Raw genomic sequence first — 22,366 nt, 5'->3', positions numbered from 1 at the left:
CTCGCACCAATTCGATTAAAAGCAAAATTTGTCAACATCAGCTTTATTTGCGCTCATGCTCCCACTGAAGACAAGGACTAACAGACCAAAGATATACTTTACAAGCGCTTAGAAGAAACTTATGACCGTCAGCCTGCCATTATATCAAAATTATACTAGGCGATTTAATGCCAAAATTGGAAAGGAGAATATCTTTGGCCCAACAGTCGGGAAATTCAGTCTCCGCAGTGAAACATCTGACAACATGGTAGTTAGCAGTACCAGATTTAAGCGTCTCGATATTCATAAGGGCACCTGGCTGTCGCCAGATCATAGAAAAAGAAATCAAATTGATCATGTTGTGACAGATGGAAGACATGCATCAAGCGTGTTGGATGTACTATCGTTCCGAGGTGCAAACATAGACTCGGACCACTATCTTGTTGCAGCAAAGGTTCATACCAGATTAAACGAAACAAAGAAAGTGCGAACAGACACAACACGAAAGTTGGACATCGGTAAGCTGCAATCACAACAGATAGCCACAGCATATTCCACTCAACGGGCCCAACTGCCTAATCAAAGTACTCCTCGTCCCGATAACATATCAGGACAATGGCAAAACATTGTCCACTCCATGCAAACAGCCGCAAAATCAGTACTTGGATACCAGAGACCTCTACCAAGGAATCTATGGTATGACCAGGAGTGTCGTGCTGCTACCGAAGAGAAAAATGCGGCATATAGGGCTACTTTACAATCAGTAGCAACGCGTAGCGCAGGGGAAAGATATCGGGAGAAAAGGAGGGAGTAGAAACGTTTTTCCGCAGGAAAAAGAGAGAGATGGAAAAGCGGGAGTGTGCACAAATCGAGATGTACAGGAGACAGAATGAAGTCCGAAAATTCTACCAAAGAGTGAAACATCAAACTGATGGCTTTGGTACAGGCACATCCTCCTGTAGAGACCAGCAAGGTAATCTGGTAACTGGTACAGATAGTGTGCTAAGGATATAGAAAGAGCATTTTTCCAAACTGTTGGTATCCAATAGTAGCGAAGTCGACGAAAATACCACAGATATAATCCCAGAAGATGGTATTGAATGTATACCACCCGGCCAAGATGAGGTAAAGACAGCAATAAACCGGGTGAAGAATAATAAGGCAGCAGGAGCTGATGGCCTACAAGCCGAGCTGTTTAAAACCGGAGGCGACACGCTGATAAGGTGTATGCATCAGCTAGTTAGCTCCATCTGGCAGGAAGAACGCCATATGAAAGGAGATAAGACTTTGTGCACCAACTATAGGGGCATGAGTCGTATCCCAATCGCCTACAAGATAGAGTCTGGGATATTGTGCGAACGATTAAAGCCCATGGCCAATGAAATAATTGGACCTTACCAATGCGGCTTTAGACCTGGCAAGTCCACCATCAACCAGATATTTACCCTGCGGCAAATCCTGGAGAAGACCCAAGAGATGCAGATCGATCACCTTTTGTCGATTATAAAGCAGCCTTCGACAGTCCGCTACGTTCAAAGGTATTCCATGCCATGTCTGAATTTGGTATCCCCGCAAAGCTCATTCGGCTTTGTAAAATGACTCTAAGATAGGAAAGAACCTCTCCGAAGAGTTTTGTACCAAAAGAGGTTTCAGGCAAGGAGACAGCCTTTCGTGTGATCTTTTCAACATCCTGCTGGAAAAGGTTATACGAGAGGCAAACGTCAAAAGAAGTGGCACAATCTTGCTTATGCTGATGATCATGGGACGATCAGTAAAAAAAGTAACCGATACCTTTATGAATGTCGAAGGAGAATCTGCTAAAGTGGGTCTGGCGGTAAACGGCGAGAAGACCAAGTTGATGGTGTCGACGCGCAATGCGTCCATTGAGATCGGACCAACTGTTGAAGTTGGTTCCTATAATTTTGAGGTAGTAAAAGACTTCGTATACCTCGGCACCGCCGTAAACACAACAAACGACATCAGTTGTGAAATAAAAAGAAAAATTATTATGGACAACAGTTGTTACTTTGGCTTAAGTAAGCACTTTAAAAACAAAGCTACAACTCGTCAAACAAAAATAACGCTTTACAAAACACTGATACTACCCGTGCTGATGTATGGTTCCGAAGCCTGGGTACTTGCGCAAGCAGATAAGGCAGTGCTTGGCGTGTTTGAGAGAAAAATTCTTCGAATGATCTACGGTCCAATCTGCGTTAACGGTGAATATCGACGTCGCATGAACCACGAGCTGTATCAGCTATACAACGACACCAGTATAGATAAACGTATCGAGATGCAGCGATTGCGTTGGCTAGGCCATATCATAAGAATAAGCGATGATGAACCCGCTAAAAAGGCATATAAATTCGGGCCGCATGGCGGTGCACGCAGAAAGAAAGAATAGATGGCGCAAGCAAGTGCATGAAGAGATGACAAGGCGCGGTATTTCAGAAAGCGAAGCAATAGACAAAGAAAAATGGAGATCTTTTCTTAGTTCGGTCTATGGAACAAATGTTCTGTAATGGGCCAGCTAAGTAAGTAGTCATTATGTTACTAATTACAACATTATATTTTTTTCACCTGAGGACACCAATAGTTCCTAAAACATTTATTCCGAAAATGTACTCACCTTAATGTCCTTATCTTCATGATGGATTCTGGTATACGAATTATATTCCATTGATTTGATCAGACCCCTTTCCTTGAGAGACATAAAGACCAATATAACATCTTGTTCTTCCCAGCCATAGTCCCTAAATAACAGAAAATATTATAACATAGAAATGAAGAGTTATTTTAACACAAAACAACTCACAAAAAGAAAACAATAACAACTTACTTGGCCAAATCTTCCGGAGTAATGGGATTTGGATATGCTTGTTCAATCAATTCGAGTACTTTTTCCGGTGTCAAGGGTGGAGATTCTAATTGGGTTTCATCCATAGACACTGTTTATGGGCGAGTAGCATAAAGAAGAGACAGAAAAAAGAGAATATCAAATAAATTGTTTTAAATTAATCATAAATGTTTGTTATTGTTATTTTGTTTGTATTAAAGGGCAGTTCAAGGTTAAAATAAATTAAAGCTTTAATTAAACGAACAAACAAACGAATATGTAAATGTTTGTACACAGACATTTTGAAAAACAAATTGCTTTAAATTTGCCTTCTTATTTTTTGCTGTTGTTTTTTTAAGGACGCAACAATGTAAGCGTTTTCTCCAAAAACAAGTGGAAAATGTTAATGTGTTAGTTTGACATTTAAGGTAGGAGACACAGTTGAGGCGGGCGGGAATCATTCCAAAACGATGAGTTTTAATGGTTATGGGGAGCCGAGGAGATTATTATTATTGTGTAAGGATTATACTGCAGTTTGTTTTTTAAGAACACTTAGCGTTAAATGCTTCTTGGGTTTTTTTTGCATGGTTTGTTTTTGCCACAATTATCCTGAATGTGAACACTTATGTGAGGGTAATGATTTCCTTAAAAGCCGTTATTAATGGTTATGAAACACGTAAAAGCTTTCCCATCCATCCGGTAACGTTGTTTGATGTGGTATTTGGTTTTGGTTCATGCAGGACACAACAGTTTTCTTTTTGATGGGAAGTGATACAGGGAGAAAGAAGGCATTTAACGGCAACAGCAACAACATAGACAGATATCGCCAAACAGCCAGCTGAGAGGAGACGATATATTTTGTAATGGTATTTAAGGAATTTCGTAAGAGATATTGCTTGCGCAGTTATTATGCACTGAAGCTAAATTACAACAGGATTAATTATCACCAAATTATATAGTATAAAGTTTCCCTAGAAATTGTTCTGTTCAGAATAAAATGAAACCCTTTCTACGCTCTAAACTGTGACGTATATATATGATATACCTTTCGCACGAATAATAGATACTTCGAAAACGTCATTAATCTATCCGAAAAAGTAGCAGTATGCTGTTTCTGTTCTAAATAAGAGAAAAGTCACTACACCAAGACCTCGCTTTGCGTTGTAGATACGTTCCAAAAAAAAAAAAAAACACGATTCAAAGTGAAACGACGCAAAGCGAATTAAGATTTTCTATGGAAAGCCATGTATAGTTCGGAGATAGGTTCCAGGGTAAAAAAACACTATTTTTCGTATGCACAATATTTTAAGTAGATAAATTACCTGAACAAATAAGAACTCTAAATTACCTATGCAGCCCATCTTCGAACTTGATCTAAGCACAGACCAAATACATATGTTACAAAATGTCAGTACTTTGTCTCAAATCATTCGGAAGATAGCGTGCTTACAACAAAGGGACGGGCGGAAAGACGGCATGGCTAAATCAGCTTATGGGGTCGCAAATGCGTTTCAAACGGAAAAACAAGCTTAATATACCCTTCATACTATGGTGGAGGGTATAAAAAAATTAGACACTCAAACTTAAAACAACCCAACATCGAAAATCGAACGACGCATAGTGAACCAAGCAACGACGCAACTTTGAAAACACCGCAAAGGTCTTGGTGTACGTACATTCTACTTGCTATGGTGATTTGAACCTTTATATGAAGCCTATACTTTTCGTCCCCGTTGTCGATGCCTTCAGAAGATACGTATGCTAGAGGGAACTTTGTTTGATAACACTGTGCAACATTTTTAAGGTAATCTCGTGCAAAAAATTTGAGCTCAGGATTTTTTGAAAGTACAGGCCCAAACGACAAAAACCCTAGTTGGACTTTGTTGTGTCAGAACAGCTTGGATTTTATGGACCAACGTGGTTAAATATTGCCATGTTAAAGCAATTCGGCGCTATATCTCTGAAACCAAAGCGAATCTTCTTATGACCTCTGAAGCAAATTTGTAGATTGGGGCAAGAATAAAATATTTGGAGAAATAGTGAACTCGAAAAACAAAATTTATTGCCTCAAATTTTATAAAATATCGAAAATTTCCATAATTTGTATACACTTCACACCATATCTCCAAAACCGTTAATTTTTTTTTTTAATGTTTTTTTTTTCGGAAAAATATTCGCTGGAATGTAATACACAACTCTTCGGGACATGTCACTGTTGTAAAATGCCTCTTTCAGGTTGTTTTCAGTATATTTTACAACGACTATTCAGTAAATATGTCAATAATGTGGTGAAATCAAAAATGCGATAATAAACTATCGGTGTGAACTGTGTTGTAAAATATATGAAAAATACTACTGAAAATACCGCTGAAACAACATTAAATAAGCATTTTAGAGTTTCCGAATGTTCCGAAGAATTGCTGAGAACTTTATTTGGAAGATTTTTGCAAAAGGTTACCTGGTTCAACTCCCAATAGTTTAGCCGTTACTGGCCAGAATTTCAGCAATTGTGTAAAATTTTCTATATTTTATCGATTTTGTTGCCCTAGATGTAGTTTATCTGGTCTGTTAAAAAATAATTCTACTATAAAATCCGAACTGGATCTGACAGGACAAAGCCTTACCAGGGTTTTTGTAGTCTCAATATGTACTTTAAAAAAAAAATGCATACTAGAAGTTGTTTGCATTTTCAGTGTTGCATAGTGTAACAATATGCGACGCGAAAATTATTAACCATATTTTGACACCGCAGCGTGATAGAAGACCAAAAATAAGAAGACACGTGTTCCGGCGTTTTTCCCTATCACTTCTACTTTGGCGGTTAAGGGCCCCCAACGACCTGAGGCTTTGATGTCAAAAGGGATCATTTTGTCGGGCACATATCTTCTAAATAGCTTGGAAATTGGGAATACTCGTGGATTAAAGGTTGTAGCTCTCGTCCTGAAGAATAATAATTGTGAACACATAAAATCCATTCGACCTCATCTTCAAGGTCAAAATCGTCAAGGTCAAATTTCCGTTATGGTTATTTCTCGGATTTTAGTCTGTAGATATCAAATCGATCAAAATTGAATCTTTAGAATCTTTTTATGTTCTAGAAAGTTTTTTTTATTGAAATCTCAGGTACATTTTTGTAGTTACCTGTATCCTTAATTTTTGGGCGGTTCGGTTCGTATGTTCCAGAAAGTTCTTTGCTGATATATTTGCTACATTATTGTGGTTGATTGCTTTTTTGAATTTTAAACGGTTCGGTATCTATGAAGCGGAAACCAAGAAAAGAGGATAAAATTCGCATTTGTTTAGCTATTTTGGCCATTAAGAACCGTTTCTACAAAGTTCGTATGTTCTAGAAAGTTGTTTATTGAGATTTAGCGAAAATTTTTCTAGTTGGTTGTTGGCTTCAATTTTGATCGGTTTGATATCTACAGACTAAAATCCGAGAAAAAAAAAACATAATGGAAATTTGACTTTGACGATTTTGACCTTGAAGGTGAGGTTGAGTGGATTTTATGTGTTCACAATTATTATTCTTTAAGACGAGAGCTAAAACTTTTCTTCTACGAGTGAGCGCAGATTCGTAGCGGTCTATCTATTGAAAAGATGACTCCAAAAATAAGATCCACTTCAATAATGAAACGACTCATTCCTTTAAGTAGCGCCCACTAGTCATTTCAATGGACCATCGTATAACTTTTGGACCAGTATGCTAGGTAGCATGGACTCTTCCACGGAAAACATAATATCGTTTTAAATAGGACCGCAACAAACAGCATCGTATACATTTCCAACGGACCTTCGAACAGACCCTAAACTGCACTTAAAAAATATTGACTCTTATGGGAGTGGTACTCTAAGGAGAGGACCAATATGGGCCATTTTAGAAGTCAAACTAAATTTGGACAAAATATTAGGAAATCAAAAGTTTGGACCGCCGTTCAAGAGATATCGTGCATAACATTTTAGTCACATATTTTAAATCATGGGTGGAAGTATCGGAAATTGTAGACCGCTATTGCCCATCTTCGTACTGTAACTATGTTTGGACAAAATATGGCGATTGCCAACTTTTTAACCAAATCGGTTAGCCAGTTTGAGATTTATCGTGCTCTCCAGCCACTACGAAACTTTGTGTGGGAGGTACCCGTAGGACTGGACAAATATAGTCCATATTCGAACTTGATCTATATCTGGTAGATATATTAGGTGGACCAAATCGGTCACTCCCTTCAAGAGTTATCGTGCGCACATTTTTTCCGAAATTTTTTGAACTTTTATAGGGGAGATACCTGAAGTAATGTATCGATATGGTTTATCTTTGAACTTAAACTATGTTTGGACAAAATATTACGAAGGCTAAATGTTGGACCGAATCGGCAGATCCGTTCGAGAGTTTTCTTGCGCTCCAACCACTACACACGGTATTATAGGGGTTTTTATACCTTTCAGGCTATGTTCTCAGGAAGTATGGAATTGTCTCTGATGAAATTTGTACCTTCTTATGGGGGGAGCAGGTCCTAAACTGAACTATTCCGAAATTTGTTGTAGGAGGTAACCGAAGGGGTGTACCGATTGAGTCCATATTAGAACCTCATCTAAGTCTGGTAGAGATTTTACGATGTGCAAAGTATGGACCCAATCGGTTACTCCCTTCAAGAGTTATCGTGTGCACACATTTTCCGAACATTTTCGCTTTTATGGGGGAGGTACCGGAAGGAGTGGACCGATAAAACCCTAGAACCCCTAGAACTTAAACTAAGTTTGGACAAAATATTACGAAAGCCAAATTTTGGGTCGTTCGAGAGTTATAGTGCGCTCCAGCCAGCCAGACAGACGGCTAAATTAACTCCAAATTGTCTGAAACGGATTTCGTCCCAACATACTTCGGCTCTTAAACCATTATTTCGATGAGGCACATTTTGCCCGTATGAAAGTGTATATACCCCGTTAGCTGAGTGCTGAGGGTATATACAGTTTCAAATTACTTTGTGCGAGAGCCTTTTTTGTGCTGGGGGTATATACAGTTTCAAATTACTTTGTGCGAGAGCCTTTTTTGTCGAAACACCTTATATCTAACATTAGATTAGATAATCTTAAGTAAAAACTCATCAAAATGTGACACAGGGATACGAGGTTGTAAAAAAGCCATAACCCTAGTGTCCATACTTTTTGATGTAATTACCCAAAATATCTAAAAACCCCTTCGTGAACCAAATAAAATGGTTACGAATTGAGTATTCGAAATACCGGTATCCCTGTTAACAGGGATTTAATGTTTTTCGTGGGCATGTCGATCAAATAATTCTTTGATGATCAACCAAGTTGGCTGGAGATCACGATAATAACCCGAAGGAATCAGTGAAAATGGTCAATATGTATCTAAAACTTAAATCAAGTTCGAAGATGGACTATATCGGACAACTCCTTTCTGTATAAATGTTCAAAATTTTCACAACAATCGATAAAGGACTCTTCGATAATTGTTTTGACTTTTTTACCAAAGCTAGTCCTTCTGGTTTTGATTACAATGAATGATATAATTTTTGGGGGGAGATAATGGCCTAAAAGATTTAAAAACCTTACCTTGTTATTAAAAAAATTATCGAAAATTACAGATACACCAGAAAAGTCAGCTATTCTCAATTGCATATGTTTTTTTCTTCTGTATTTATCGTTTACATGGTAGTAATTTGGAAATTGTATATGAGAATTATATACAACCTATACAAATTATTATTCAACAAAACACTGTCTCGACAGAATCAACGTTCGCCAGCAGATGCAAACGATATTTTATATTCACCTAAATGGAAGAACAAGAGGAATGCTCATTTTTTTCAGAGAACATCTAACTTCGATATAGAGAGACTAATTTGTATGATAATTCTTATTTGTGTCTATAACACTGTGTGTAATTTTTTCATTCATGTTGATATTAATCACGTGATAGAAGACCAAAAATAAGAAGACACGTGTCCCGGCGTTTTCTCCTATCACTTCAACTTTCGCGGTTATGGGCCCACAGAGACCTGAGACTTTGATGTCAAAAGGGATCATTTAATCATGCACATATCTTCTAAACCGCTTGGATTTGGGATTACTCGTGGAGGAAAAGTTGTAACTCTCGTCCTGAAGAATAATAATTGTGAACACCATCCATTCGACCTCATCTTTAAGGTCAAAATCGTCAAGGTCGAATTTACATTATGGGTTATTCTCGGATTTTAGTCTACAGATATCAAACCGATCAAAATTGAAGCAAACAACCAACTAGTAAAATGTTCCTTAGATCTCAATAAACAACTTCCTGGAACATACGAACACTATAGAAACGGTTCATAATGTCCAAAATAGCTAAACAAATGCGAATTTAATCCTCTTTTCTTGGTTTCCCCTCCATAGATACTAAACCGTTCGAAATTCAACAAAGAAATCAACCTCAATAATGTAGCAAAGATATCAGCAAACAACTTTCTGGAACATACGAAATGTCTATGATAATAATATAATAATTTATAATTGTTCCACAAACATCCCATAAGGGACAAGGGAGACTTCTCTCATATCAATGAGTTCACCCCGATTCATATTAGCTCAATGATATGGGACCTACTGTTTATCGCTGAGTCCGAACGGTGTGTCTTAAGACACCAATTGTAAAGAAGTTTTACATGGCTGAAATACTCAGGAAATGGCGCCAACATTACTGAGGGGTATTTTGCCACCGTTGAAAATATGTTGATGTTGTCTGGCCGGGGAATCGGTTCTTAAATGCGAAAATAGCCAAAAACTTTCGAAAATATTAGATTTTTATAATTTTTTCACCTATTTTGGTCCGCAGATACCGAACCGCCCAAAAATTAAGGATACAGTTAACAACAAAAATGTACCTAAAATTTCAATAAACAACTTTCTAGAACATAAACAGATTCTAGGAATGATTCTTTAAGCTGAAATTTGCAAACAATAAATTTATTTTTAATATTTCCCCCTACTCAGTAGTGCGATTCTGTAACTCCTTAACGACAGAATTAACGACGAATGTCGGTAGTTAACGATAATTTTCGGTAAGTGCTATTCTGTATACCAATTTTACGATTTTTGTCGGTAAATTTTGTCGTTAATTACCGAAAATTATTGTTAAGTTAACAACCAACAAGTAAAAAAGTATCAGTCGGCTTTGCCGACAGAGATATACCCTCAGCCTGTGTATATTGAAACAATTTTTTCCCAAAATACGTATGTATTTAGGGGGTTTTAAAAATGTTGAACCGACAAAAATGTTGATTAGGATTAAAGATCAAAAGTTTTACGGAGGAGATACTACAAGGAATGGATCGACATTGACCGTTATGGAAGTGAATCTCCAGCCACAACATATGGTGCCATAGGGGGTTTTTACACTCTTTCGGGCTATTGGCACAAGAAGTATGGGCTTGCCCCTAAAAAAAACTTTTACCATCGTAATTAAGGCAGCGAATGCAAGTTGCTTCAACAAAAATCAATGTGATTCGATATTAGGTCTTAAAGTGAACTTATCCGCAATTTTGGGTGGGAGGTACCGGAAGGGGTGGACAAATATAGTCCATATTTGAACCTGAATTATATCTGGTAGATATATTAGGATGTGTAAAGTATAGACCAATTCGGCCACTCCCTTCAAGAGTTACAGTACGAACAATTTTTCCGAATATATTTGAACTTTTGTTGGGGAGGTACCTGAAGGAGTGGACCGATATGGCTTATCTTCAAACTTAAACTATGTTTTGACAAAATATTACTAAGGCCATATTTTAGACCGAATCGGCAGATCCGTTCGAGAGTTATCTTGCGCTCCAACCACCTCACAGGGTGTCATAGGGGTTTTTTGCAACTTTCATGCTATTTTCTCAGGAAGTATGGACTTGCCCCTGATGAAACTAGTACCGTCGTATGGAGGGCAGTGAATACAAGTTGCTGAAATAAAAATCAAAGCGATTCGAGAGATGGCCCTAAACTGATCTTTTCCGAAATTTTGTGTGGGAGGTACCCGAAGGAGTGGACCTATTGAGACCATATTGGAACCTCATCTATGTCTGGTAGAAAGTTCACGATGTGTAAAGTATGGAGCAGATCGGTTACTTACTTTAAGAGTTATCGTTAGCACAATTTTTCCGAACATTTTGGAACTTATGTGGGGGAGGTACCGGAAGGAGTGGACCGATATAACCCATCTTCGAACTTAAACTAAGTTTGGACAAAATATTACGAAAGCCAAAATTTGAACCGAATCGGTTCATCCGTTCGAGAGTTATTGTGCGCTCCAGCCAGCAGGACAGACAGACAGACAGACGGACGGACATGGCTAGATCGACTCCAAATTGTCTGAAACACATTTCGTCCAAACATACTTGGGGTCTAAAACCATTATTTCGATGAGGCACATTTTCATCGTATCAAAGTGCCTAAAGGCTGAGGGTATAAAAAAAGTAGTTGTTAAGTCTTAACGACAGTACATTATTGCAATATTTTGCTGAATTCTTTTAACAACGGCGTTTTATATGAACATATGCTATGTCAATAAAGACGGTACACAAGGTAAATTCCGCCTTATTGAGAAAAATCTTATTAAGGCATTTACATAAGGGTTAACTATGTAGGATAACAGGGGGAAGCTTCGCCACTGTTGTGCTTTCGCCGGCGCCGATTTTATTGAAGCTGCATAAAGATCACCAAAGAGAAAGTTGTAGATCTTCGATTAACTCATAACTTTCCCTGGGAGGATCTACATGTAGCATCAATTAAATCGGCGCTGACGAAAGCGCAACAGTGCCGAAGCTGCCCCATGCTATCCTTTCCTTATTATTAAAGAGGAAAACCGTTAGCTAAATCTTCAAAAGAACTCAAGGCCTATACCAATGCCCTTAACACTATTTTTCTACGAGGCCAAAACGTGTATGGTGTTCCTACAACCTACTTTGTTCTGTTGTAATATTATAGATTTAAACTCAGCATCGCTAATAATCAGAATGCTAAAAATGTCGTATATGTTCGGATTTCCGAACTTTTTACACACTACGTATGAGAAATTCCATTTGATGTGGGCGTGAATTGAATATGTGAATATATAAACTCAAATGACGGTAACGTGGATCCACGTACATCATTGTAGGGGTTTAAGTCGTGTCAAATTTCAAAGCTAAATATTCATTTGACAATAATAACTCTTCGTTTTATTGCGGTGTTTAAAATTTATTTATCTGTACATTCATAAAAATACAATTATCTTCAAAGTGACCTTTTGACCAATGATTCTGATTACACTGTCCTGCCCACTTCAAACTTATTATGCCTTGCCGAGCTAATACGTGGATGCGAATAACACGTTTACTCATATCCTGGAATAAAACCACGAAAATCTATGAGATTTATTTACCTCCTAGAAGTAAATACATACATACACACTTGACGCTTTAGAAGTTGAAAGTAGACTTGTGTTACGCATTGTTGGAATACTTGCTGATACTTATGTATGTTAGGCGCATTTCTTCAAAAAGCGGACCTTTCTTCGTCCCTTACGGGTTTTTTGCCTGTATTTGCGAAAAAACAATATTTTTAATTGAAAAATACATTAATAAATATCAAAAAAAAAATATTTGACAATTTGTCTTTCCATCGATATTCGTCGGTATGTGCTAACGATTTCTACAATCGTTAACATAACGTTAATAACGAACCGACATCGGTAGTTAACAAAAATATTCGGTTGAGTTAACGAATGTGCTATTCTGTAACTTTATGTTACCGATTGTAGAAATCGTTAGCACATACCGACGAATATCGATAAAAAGACAAATTGTCAAATAATATATTTTTGTATTTATTAATGTATTTTTGAGTGAAGATTATTAATTCTTCGCAACTACAGAAGATAAAACGCGTAAAGGAGGACAAATGTCTTCTTTTGGAAGGAAGAAATCTAAAATAAGTGTCTGCAAGTATCCCAACAATGCGAACACCAAGATTAACTTCAACTTCAAAAACGTCAAGTGTGTATGTGAGTACTTCTAGGAGGTAAAGGAACAATACATGATTGACATCAATTTTGGTGGTTTTATTCCAGGATATGAAGAAAAATATCATTAGCCTCCATCGTAATAGCTCGGAAAGACAAAATATAGAATATCCCCAATTTATGGTTTTGATGTGGACAAGAACTTGTCTTTTAGACCAATAAATATGGCTGTGTGCATCTACAAACAGAACCTGCATTATTTATATTTGACGTATATTTGGCAAAAGGGTCAAAAGGACACTTACTACTGTAGCGAATTTTATAGATGTATGATTTAAAAATAAATTTGGTAAAATCCTTCCTAAAGCGCTGTTTTATTTTTTCTAATTAAAAAGGTAGGGTCATATTTTGGGTTGTGGCGCTTTGTGGAAAAAATTCTGAACAGCGCAATAAAAGGAAGAGCTATATAAAGGTGGAACTTTGAAAATTTGCACACTTAAGTCCCTTCGGCGACGTTCGTGGATCCACGTTACCGCCACTTAAGTTTACAGGCACATATTCATTTCACGCCCACATTGAATGGAATTTCCCATAGTGTAGAGTATGTAAAGTTGGATTGTTAGTGATGTTGAGTTGAAATCTTTATAAGATTGCCACAAAGCGAGGTAGAATATACTGTTTTAATACTTTAGCAAACGTATTTCATCATTAATAAGTAAGGCAAAGGTGTGCGTTTAGCCTTCATATATACATATGTACATACATGGTTAACCCTTATATAAATGTCTTATGAAGATTTTTTTCCCAATAACGCGGAATTTACCTTTTATACCCGCCTTATAACATAAATCTTTGCTTATGTTCAAATAAAAACGCATATGTTAAAAGAAATCAGCTAAATATTGCAGTAATGTACTGTCGTTAAGACTTAACGACTACTTTTTTTTGGTTGTTAAGTTAACAACAATTTTCGGTAATTACCGACACAATTTACCGACAAAAATTGTTAAAATTGGTATACAGAATAGCACTTACCGAAAATTATAGTTAACTACCGACATTCGTCGTTAATTTTGTCGTTAAGGAGTTACAGAATCGCACTACTGTAGTGCGATTCTGTAACTTTTTTTAATAACGAACCGACATCGGTAGTTAACAAAAATATTCGGTTGAGTTAACGAATGTGCTATTCTGTAACTTTATGTTACCGATTGTATAAATCGGTAGCACATACCGACGAATATCGATAGAAAGACAAATTGTCAAAATTATATGTTAATATTTATTATTGTGTTTTTAAGTTGAAAATGTTATTTCTTCGCAACTACAGAAGACAAAACACGTAAGGAAGAAAACATATCTCTTTTTGGAAGTAATGTGCCTACAATGGGTGTTTGCAAGCATCCCAACAATGCGTTTCCCAAGGGTAACTTCAACGTCAAGTTTGTCTGTAAGTACTTCTAAGAGAATGAACAGCACATACATATCATAGATTTTGGTGTATTTTTCCAGAATATTTTGCATTAATCTCCACGTAAAGGGACCGCAACGCAAAATATAGAATATCTCCGATTTATGTGTTTTAAGTGGACAGGAACTTGTCTTGCGGACCAACAAATTTGTCTGCAGTCTCAACAAGTTTACACCATCTGTGTTGCAGTGAAAGAAGATTCCTTATATGTATATGTTTAATAGATATATGTAATCAAAATCGTTGGTCAAAAGGTCATGTGTGTGTGTGATATAATAATATAAATGTAGAATCCTATATGTATGTATGTATTTAAAGCGCTGTTTTATTTTTTTTTTCTAATTACAAAGGTAGGGTCATATTTTGGATTGTGGCGCTTTGAAAGCAAATTCTGAATAGCGCAATAAAAATAAGAACTAGATGAAGATTGAGGTTTAAAATATAACATGACTTAAGCCTGTACTTTCAGTGATTTTCGTGGATCCACGTTATCGTCATTTAAGTGTATATATTCAGATCTTCATCGCACGCCCGGAGAGTATGAACAGTTCGGAAATCCGAACTTATACGCCATTTTTAGCAGTCTTATTGTTAGTGATGCTAAGTTTAAATCTATAAGATTACCACAGAACAAAGTAGGTTATAAGAACACTATACACGTGTTGGCCTCAATACGGCATTAAAACCAAAGAAATATTGTGTTAAGCGCATTGGTATAGGTCTTATATAAAAGTGCCACACTTGAGTTCTTTTAAAACTTTAGCTAACGTTTTCTCTCTTTAAAAAATAAAGACAAATATTAGCGTAGCCTTGATATGTATTGTAAAATGGGCTTCGGCAGTACCAATTTGATTGATGCTATATAAAGACCGTCGAAGATCTAAAAATTTCCCTTTGACGATCTTTATGTAGCTTCAATAAAATCGGCGCTGGCGAAAGAGCAACAGTGACGGAGCTGCTTATGTATCCTACATAGTTAATCCTTATGTTAATCATTTAAGAAGATTTTTTCTCAGTAATGCGGATTTTATCTTGTATACCCTTCATATTAACATAACATATGTTAAAAAAAACGCCCTTGTTAAGAAAAATCGGCTAACTATTACAATCATGTACTGTCGTTAAGACTTAACAACTACTTTTTTTTGGTTGTTAACTTAACAATAATTTTCGGTAATTAACGACAAAATTTACCGACAAAAATCGTTAGAATTGGTATACAGAATAGCACTTACCGAAAATTATCGTTAACTACCGACATTCGTCGTTAATTCTGTCGTTAAGGAGTTACAGAATCGCACTACAGGTCTGGAAATAAACCTGAACAGGAAAGAATGATTTAAAATAATCGAATTTTGGGCTTCATGAACCGTTCCTAGAATCTTTATATGTTCTAAAAAGTTGTTTACATTTTTGAAGTTGACTGTATCCTTAATTTTTGGGCCGTTCGGTATCTATAAAAATCTAATATTTTCAAAAGTTTTTGGCTATTTTCGCACTTAAGAACCGTTCATAGACACTTCGAATGTTCCAGAAAATTGTTTGCTGATATCTTTGCTACATTATAGTTGTTAATTGTTTTCTTGAATTTTGAACGGTTTAGTATCTACACAGAAAAAAAATTTTAGCCACTTGATAAAAAATTCAAAGATTCAATCAAAAATTTATCGATTTTCCGGCGACAAAAAAATTGTCGTATTGACAAAATTCGATAAAATTATTTGATCACAAAGTAAAAATACTACTGATAGAATATTTCACATATTGACAAAAATATTTATCAAAATATTCCACATTGTGCTTTATAAAAACAAAATATTTTCTTGATGAAAAAAATTGTTGAATTGTTGTTTTTTTCAATCGATAAAAAATGTTCATATTTAAAATGTTGTTGTTGTTTTTTGTTCAATACAAACCCAAAAGCCAAATTGGTCGAGAATGGTTCGATATTGATTTTAAATTAGATTAAAACTATTAATAAGTTATTACGGGAAGCGTATATGTCATTTTAACAAATAGAGAAAAAATGACACCGTATTTTATAGTAGTTTTTCGTGCTCTACGCGGCTATGCGGTGATATTTTTGATATTCGCAAAAATTGCAAAAAAGTTATAACCCTAATGTTTATTGGTACCAATTCTAACAACCACTGAATGCTGATACAAAATTTGGAATATTTTGATACATATTTTTGTCAATATGTGAAATATTTTATCAGTTCAATATAAAAAAATCGATAAATATTTTAGTCAATATGTGAAAAATTTTATCAGCTGTATTTTTACTTTGTGATCAAATAATTTTATCGAATTTCGTCAATATGACAATTTTTTTATCGCCGGAAAATCGATAATTTTTTTTCTGTGTATGGAGCGGAAACTGAGAAAAGAGGATAAAAATCTCATTTGTGTAGCAATTTTGTCCATTAAGAACCGTTTCTACAGTGTTCGTATGTTCCAGGAAGTTGTTTATTGAGATCTAAGGAACATTTTACTAGTTGGTTGTTTGCTTCAATTTTGATCGGTTTGATATCTGCAGATTAAAATCCGAGAAAAAAATATAATGGAAATTTGTCCTTGAAGATTTTGACCTTGAAGATAAAGTTGAATGGATTTTATGTGTTCACAATTATTATTCTTTAGGACGAGAGCTTCAACCTTGCCTCCGCGAGTAATCCCAAATTTCAAACGGTTTAGAAGATATGTGCCTGACAAAATGATCCCTTTTGGCATCAAAGCCTCAGGTCTTTGGGGGCCTATAACCGCAAAAGTTGAAGTGATAGGGAAAAACGCCGGGACACGTGTCTTCTTATTTTTGGTACTCTATCACGCAGCGGTGTCAAAATATGGTTAATACTTTTCGTGTCGCATAGTGTAATGGTATGTTTACATATAACTGGATTTAATAAACCCACTAAGTTTTCTATGTAGATTCCATTGATTCTACATAAAATAAATCCCCATAGAGAAGGTTGACCCGGCAAAAAGCTATAAAATAATAAATAAGTTATTAGACAATCCATTATAGATAATTATACGGTATATAAAAGTCCGACTGTAATATATTTTTGGTCATTTAGTTCTAAATAATTTAATGAGTGAATTGTTATACATTGGAGCGAAATAAGATTCACCCTTGGAGAAAAATAACACACCATCAAACATTAACTATTATTTTATTTATAATTCATATTTTGTTTATAAAATTTATTTTGGTTGTGCAAAAACTCAAGAGGAAAAAAATAAAAGTTTTTATTTTTTCAAATGTGAAAAAGTAAACTTATAATTATGTCCATCAGTTGTTGTAGGTAACACTATTTCCCGCTTTTTTGAGGCAATGTGTAAATTGCTTTGCGAACATTATTACAATATCCACCCAATTTTTCGGTTCATGTAATTTCTACTACAATACAATACAGTTTGGGTGATTAAATTTTCATCTTTGATTGCGGGATTTTGGAAGTTTTCTTTTTTCGGATGATGGTTGGTTGCTTGCTTGGCTTTTGTTAGCTTAGGTTGTTAGTTGGGAAGAATGGTAACAAAAATTGTTAGATGGAAGCTTGAATGGATGGACGGATGGATGGATGGCTGTCTGTTTGTCTATTTGTTGTCCGTTGCTTTTGTTTTTATTTTTTAAGTCCAATTGTTTGAATGTTTGTTGAGGTTTGTGAGGGGGGTTATTATCATTTCCGCGTTGTTGCAATGGCATTTGTTGTTGTTGTTGTGGTTGTTAGTTGCTCTTGGTAGATTTCAAGCCATATTGCCTTCATTATTTCATCGCCATCACCTGTTTGCTGTTGGGCCTGTAAGGCCTCCTCGAATTTGCGATTGCAATCACCATAACAGTAAATAATGTAACCGTCACGAGCTGCACACAGCGTCATCATCATCACCATCATGAACAACATCCGATGCCAAAAATTGGTGCAGTAGAAAGAAGTAGAAATGTGAAGAAATTATGGACGAAGTAGAGTAGAAATAGAAAGCAAATAATTTTGTTGATAGTATTGGCCAAAAACACACACAAAGTAATGCAGAAGGAAAATATAAATGACAAGAAGGATTCAAAAGTTCAAAGGTGTCATCCATTGTTGTTGAGGTTGTGGTTCGAGATGTTGTTGTTGTTTTATGTTGTTTATCAGGAATAGAAAGAAGAGTTTTGTTTATGAAGAGATTTTTGGATGCAGTTTACATTGTTGTGGCATAGTAAATTAAAAGTGTTTTTGTTTTTAAAGAAAAATTATTAGGAAAATAAAGAAGATAAAGAAAATGTAGGCCAAAACTGCAATACAAAACGCCAAACAAATAATAAAACCAATTTGTAATTTTGGTTTTTATTTTTGTTGTTTTGGTTTGGGGGTTTTGAGTTGTATTGCTCAGTTGTAACCTTGAGTTGCTGTTTGACAGATTCAATTTGTATTTATTTATTGTACCTCCACCGTCATCGTCATCATTTTGTTATGTTTATACTTACGTGGTCTGGATGGTGGTTCTGTGGTTTCTTCCAATATTCGCAATTCTATTTCTAGCGATTGAATTTCATCGTAACCCTTTTGCATTAGTTTCATAATCTTCTTGATGAAACCCACATAGTCTGAAAATAAAACAGCCAAATAAATTGAAATGAGTAAACAATTTTATATGAGTCTTCGGAATTTAAACTATTTATTTATCTGCGGTATTTATTTGGGGAACAACTTTGGAACAAGTTTAATGATAATAATACTTCTTATATTGCAAGAATGCATTTGGGCGGGGTTTTTGGAACATTTGAGCCATTCTCTGGATGAATATGGAGAATAAAGTCATAGCATTAGGACAAAGGCGACTGAAAACTATAGTGCGAGTGGTATATGAGGGAGTGGCCCTATATATTTTAAAATTTCGGGGCCAATATACCATGAAGTATTTATTAGTTTCCTTACCAAAAAATACTATGTTGTGGTCACGATCATAGCGCCATTGTGATAAATTTTCAACACGGTCCGAGAACTCGATATTTTCAAGGACAGGGGACATACATGGGCATCAGAACATAATAGGAGCCCAAACCTAATATTGCAATGGTGCACATTTGTGCAAAAATTGCGACCCACTAAAGTTAATATATTCTTGAAGAAGATAAAGTTCTGAGTCGATCTAGCCATGTGTGTCTGTTAGAATAAGTCTATCAACCAAATATGAAATATTACACTGTGTGTCATTTTTGAGTCATGATTTATTAACCATATTCTGACACCACAGTGTGATAGAAGTCCAAAAATAAGAAGACACGTGTCCCGTCGTTTTTTGCTATCACTTCAACATTCGCTGTTATGGGCCCCCAAAGAACTGAGGCCTTGATATCAAAAGGAATCATTTTGTCAGGCACATATCTTCTAAACCCCTAAGAATTTGGGTTTACTCGTGGAAGCAAAGTTACAGCTCTCGTCCTAAAGAATAATAATCGCGAACACATAAATCCATTGTTTATTGAAATCATAGGTACATTATTGTAGTTGACTGTATCCTTAATTGTTGGGCGGTTCGGTATCTGTGGACCAGAATAGGAGAAAAAAGTACACAAAAATAATATTTTCAAAAGCTTTTGGCTATTTTCGCATTTAAGAACCGTTCATAGACATTTCGAATGTTCCAGAAAGTTGTTTGCTGATATTTTTGCTAAATTATTGTGGTTGATTGTCTTCTTGAATTTTGAGCGGTTTAGCACCTTTGGAACTGAAACCGAGAAGAGAGGATAAAATTCGCCTTTGTTTTGCTATTTTGACGATTAAGAACAGTTTCGTATGTTTTAGAAAGTTGTTTATTGAGATCTAAGGAAAATTTTTCTAGTTGGTTGTTTGCTTAAATTTTGATCGGTTTGATATCTGGAGATTAAAATCCGAGAAAAATTATAATGGAAATTTGAACTAGACGATTTTGACCATAAAGATGAGGCTAAATGGATTTTATGTGCTCGCGGTTATTATTCTTTAGGACGAAAGCTAAAACTTTGCTTCCACGTGTAAACTCAAATTCTTAGCGGTTTAGAAGATATGTGCCTGAAATAATGTTCCCTTTTGACATCAAAGCCTCAGGTCTTTGGGGGCCCATAACCGCGAAAGTTGAAGTGATAGGAAATAACGCCGGGACACGCGTCTTCTTATTTTTTGGTCTTTTATCACGCTGCGGTGTCAAAATATGGTTAATATTTTACGTGTCGCAAAGTGTAATATATAAAATATAAATAACTAGCAGACCCCGGTCCGCGTTGCACAATGTCACAAGTTCATATTAACTGTGACCAAAAATAGAAGGAGTTGTCGTAGGTGCATCAATTTTGGTACACGTACCTATTATTGACTTACAATCTTCAGGACAAAAAATTGGGTTGGTCGGTCCACGTTTTGATATAGCCCCCATAGAACCATACCTCCCGGTTTTCGGTATTTTGAATGTTTTAGAAACAATAACCAACCGAAAGTATTCAAATTTTGTGGTTAGTCTTCGGCAGAGGTATCAAACATTCCAACAGAGAATTATGGGCTAAGGTCCACGTTTTGATATAGCCCCCATACAACGGTACCTCCCGATTATCGGTATTTTGAAGATTTTAGTCTCATTATTACACCGAAATTGCTGAAATTTGGTATTTAGTCTTCGTAGGGGGCATTATACCTTCACTTTGAAATTTGTCTGCATAGGTCCACTCCTTCATATAGCCCCCATAGGACGGTACCTCCCGATTTTCGGTATTTTGGATGTTTTTGCCTGATTATCACACCGAAATGGCTGAAAATTGGTATTAAGTCTCCGTTGGGGGACTTATAACCTTCCACCAGAAATATGTCGGTATAGGTCCTCGTCTTCCTATAGCCCCCATAGAACCGTTACTCCTCATTTTCGGTATTTTTAGTGTTGTGGTCCCAATATTCACCCGATATGACTGAAATTCGGTGTTTAGTCTTCATATTGTTTGTGAGCATATTGAATATATAAAACTCTTGCCTATATATATGAGAAATTTCTTTAAAAAAATTTTTGACCGATTCAAAAAACGGTCAATTTTTATACCCTCAGCCTTTAGGCTAAGGAGGGTATATCAAGCTTTTTGTAGAAAATTAACTTATGTTGAAACTGAGGTATGGGGTACTGTAACTCGCGATCAGTTTTACTATACCATAACTTTTGACCGCATTTCGGTAAAATAAACTGTTTTAGCCCGATTCACCGAGGGGTTTCTTAAAATAATAATTTGAGCGGAAGCTGTGGTCGTACTAATGTAAAAAAATCGGAAAAAATCGTTGAATTAAACGAGTTTCATTATGTTATTTTCCAATTAGTGGTTTTACATCACAATGTAGAGCTTAATGCTCAAAGAAGAAGTTAAAGAGTACACTTCAGAGTTGAAGTTTCTAATGTATGATTTTTTAATATATCCACTGTATCTATCTCAAACGGATGCTGACATTTTGAAACCTGAAAAATGGGGTTTATTGAATTTTTGCTCTAATCGGGACGCGCAGCTGTATTTCCCTAAATGCTTATTATTTGATTGTAGTACTCGCGATTTCGCATTTTTTAGTGTATAACATGAGGGTGTAGCCTTCACAGGATCACAGTAATCTGCGCCCAAACACGTAATTTTTGTGCGTAAATTTTTCTCAAAAACCTATTTTTTTGGTTTAAAATTTACAAACGTCATTCGATTTCCGTGGAAACCCGCGTAAATTTAGTTTTTTTACGTTCTGAATCTAACAAGCCGCGACGCGTAAAAATCCACCCACTAGATCGGCGGATATGATACCCCTCAAATTTCGAAAATTTGCAAAAAATTATTTTGAAAATATCGCATATTAAAACGCGTTTTGGATGTGTCACTTCTACTTAAATAAATATATCGATACGCGTGTTTAAACTGTGCGAAAACAGATATTTAAAAACTCTCGTAAATTCGGAGATATAATAGATTTTTTCTAAAAATTTAGTGCGATGCTACATCCACGGTTCTAGATGGATCGCATTGAAACGGCATAGAATGATGTATTTTTTAATAGTGGTTATTGAAATCGGATGCGCATAAAATGTAAATGAACTTCGCGGAACTTAT

General features: G+C 35.8%; 1 protein-coding gene across 4 annotated transcripts in view; it reads right to left on the bottom strand.

Moving 5' to 3' along the window:
• The window catches only part of LOC141398687 (uncharacterized), a 155,347-nt gene that overhangs the window by 14,498 nt on the left and 118,483 nt on the right, over positions 1-22,366 (bottom strand). For 2 of the 4 annotated variants that reach the window (XM_073976242.1, XM_073976241.1), the window contains exons 3-6: positions 18,752-18,871; positions 18,065-18,145; positions 2,819-2,927; positions 2,609-2,732 (exon numbers count right to left, since the gene is read on the bottom strand). In XM_073976242.1, coding sequence (XP_073832343.1) covers positions 2,609-2,732; positions 2,819-2,927; positions 18,065-18,145; positions 18,752-18,871 — 434 coding nt within the window. The remainder of the gene's footprint in view (positions 1-2,608; positions 2,733-2,818; positions 2,928-18,064; positions 18,146-18,751; positions 18,872-22,366) is intronic. The other 2 variants (XM_073976244.1, XM_073976243.1) reach the window with 1 other exon arrangement.

This window comes from Musca autumnalis, unplaced genomic scaffold (genome assembly GCF_047663935.1).
Source record: "Musca autumnalis isolate F117 unplaced genomic scaffold, ASM4766393v1 scaffold_3, whole genome shotgun sequence".
NCBI classification, from domain to species: Eukaryota; Metazoa; Arthropoda; class Insecta; order Diptera; family Muscidae; genus Musca; species Musca autumnalis.
This window is presented reverse-complemented; position numbering and strand designations above follow the sequence as displayed.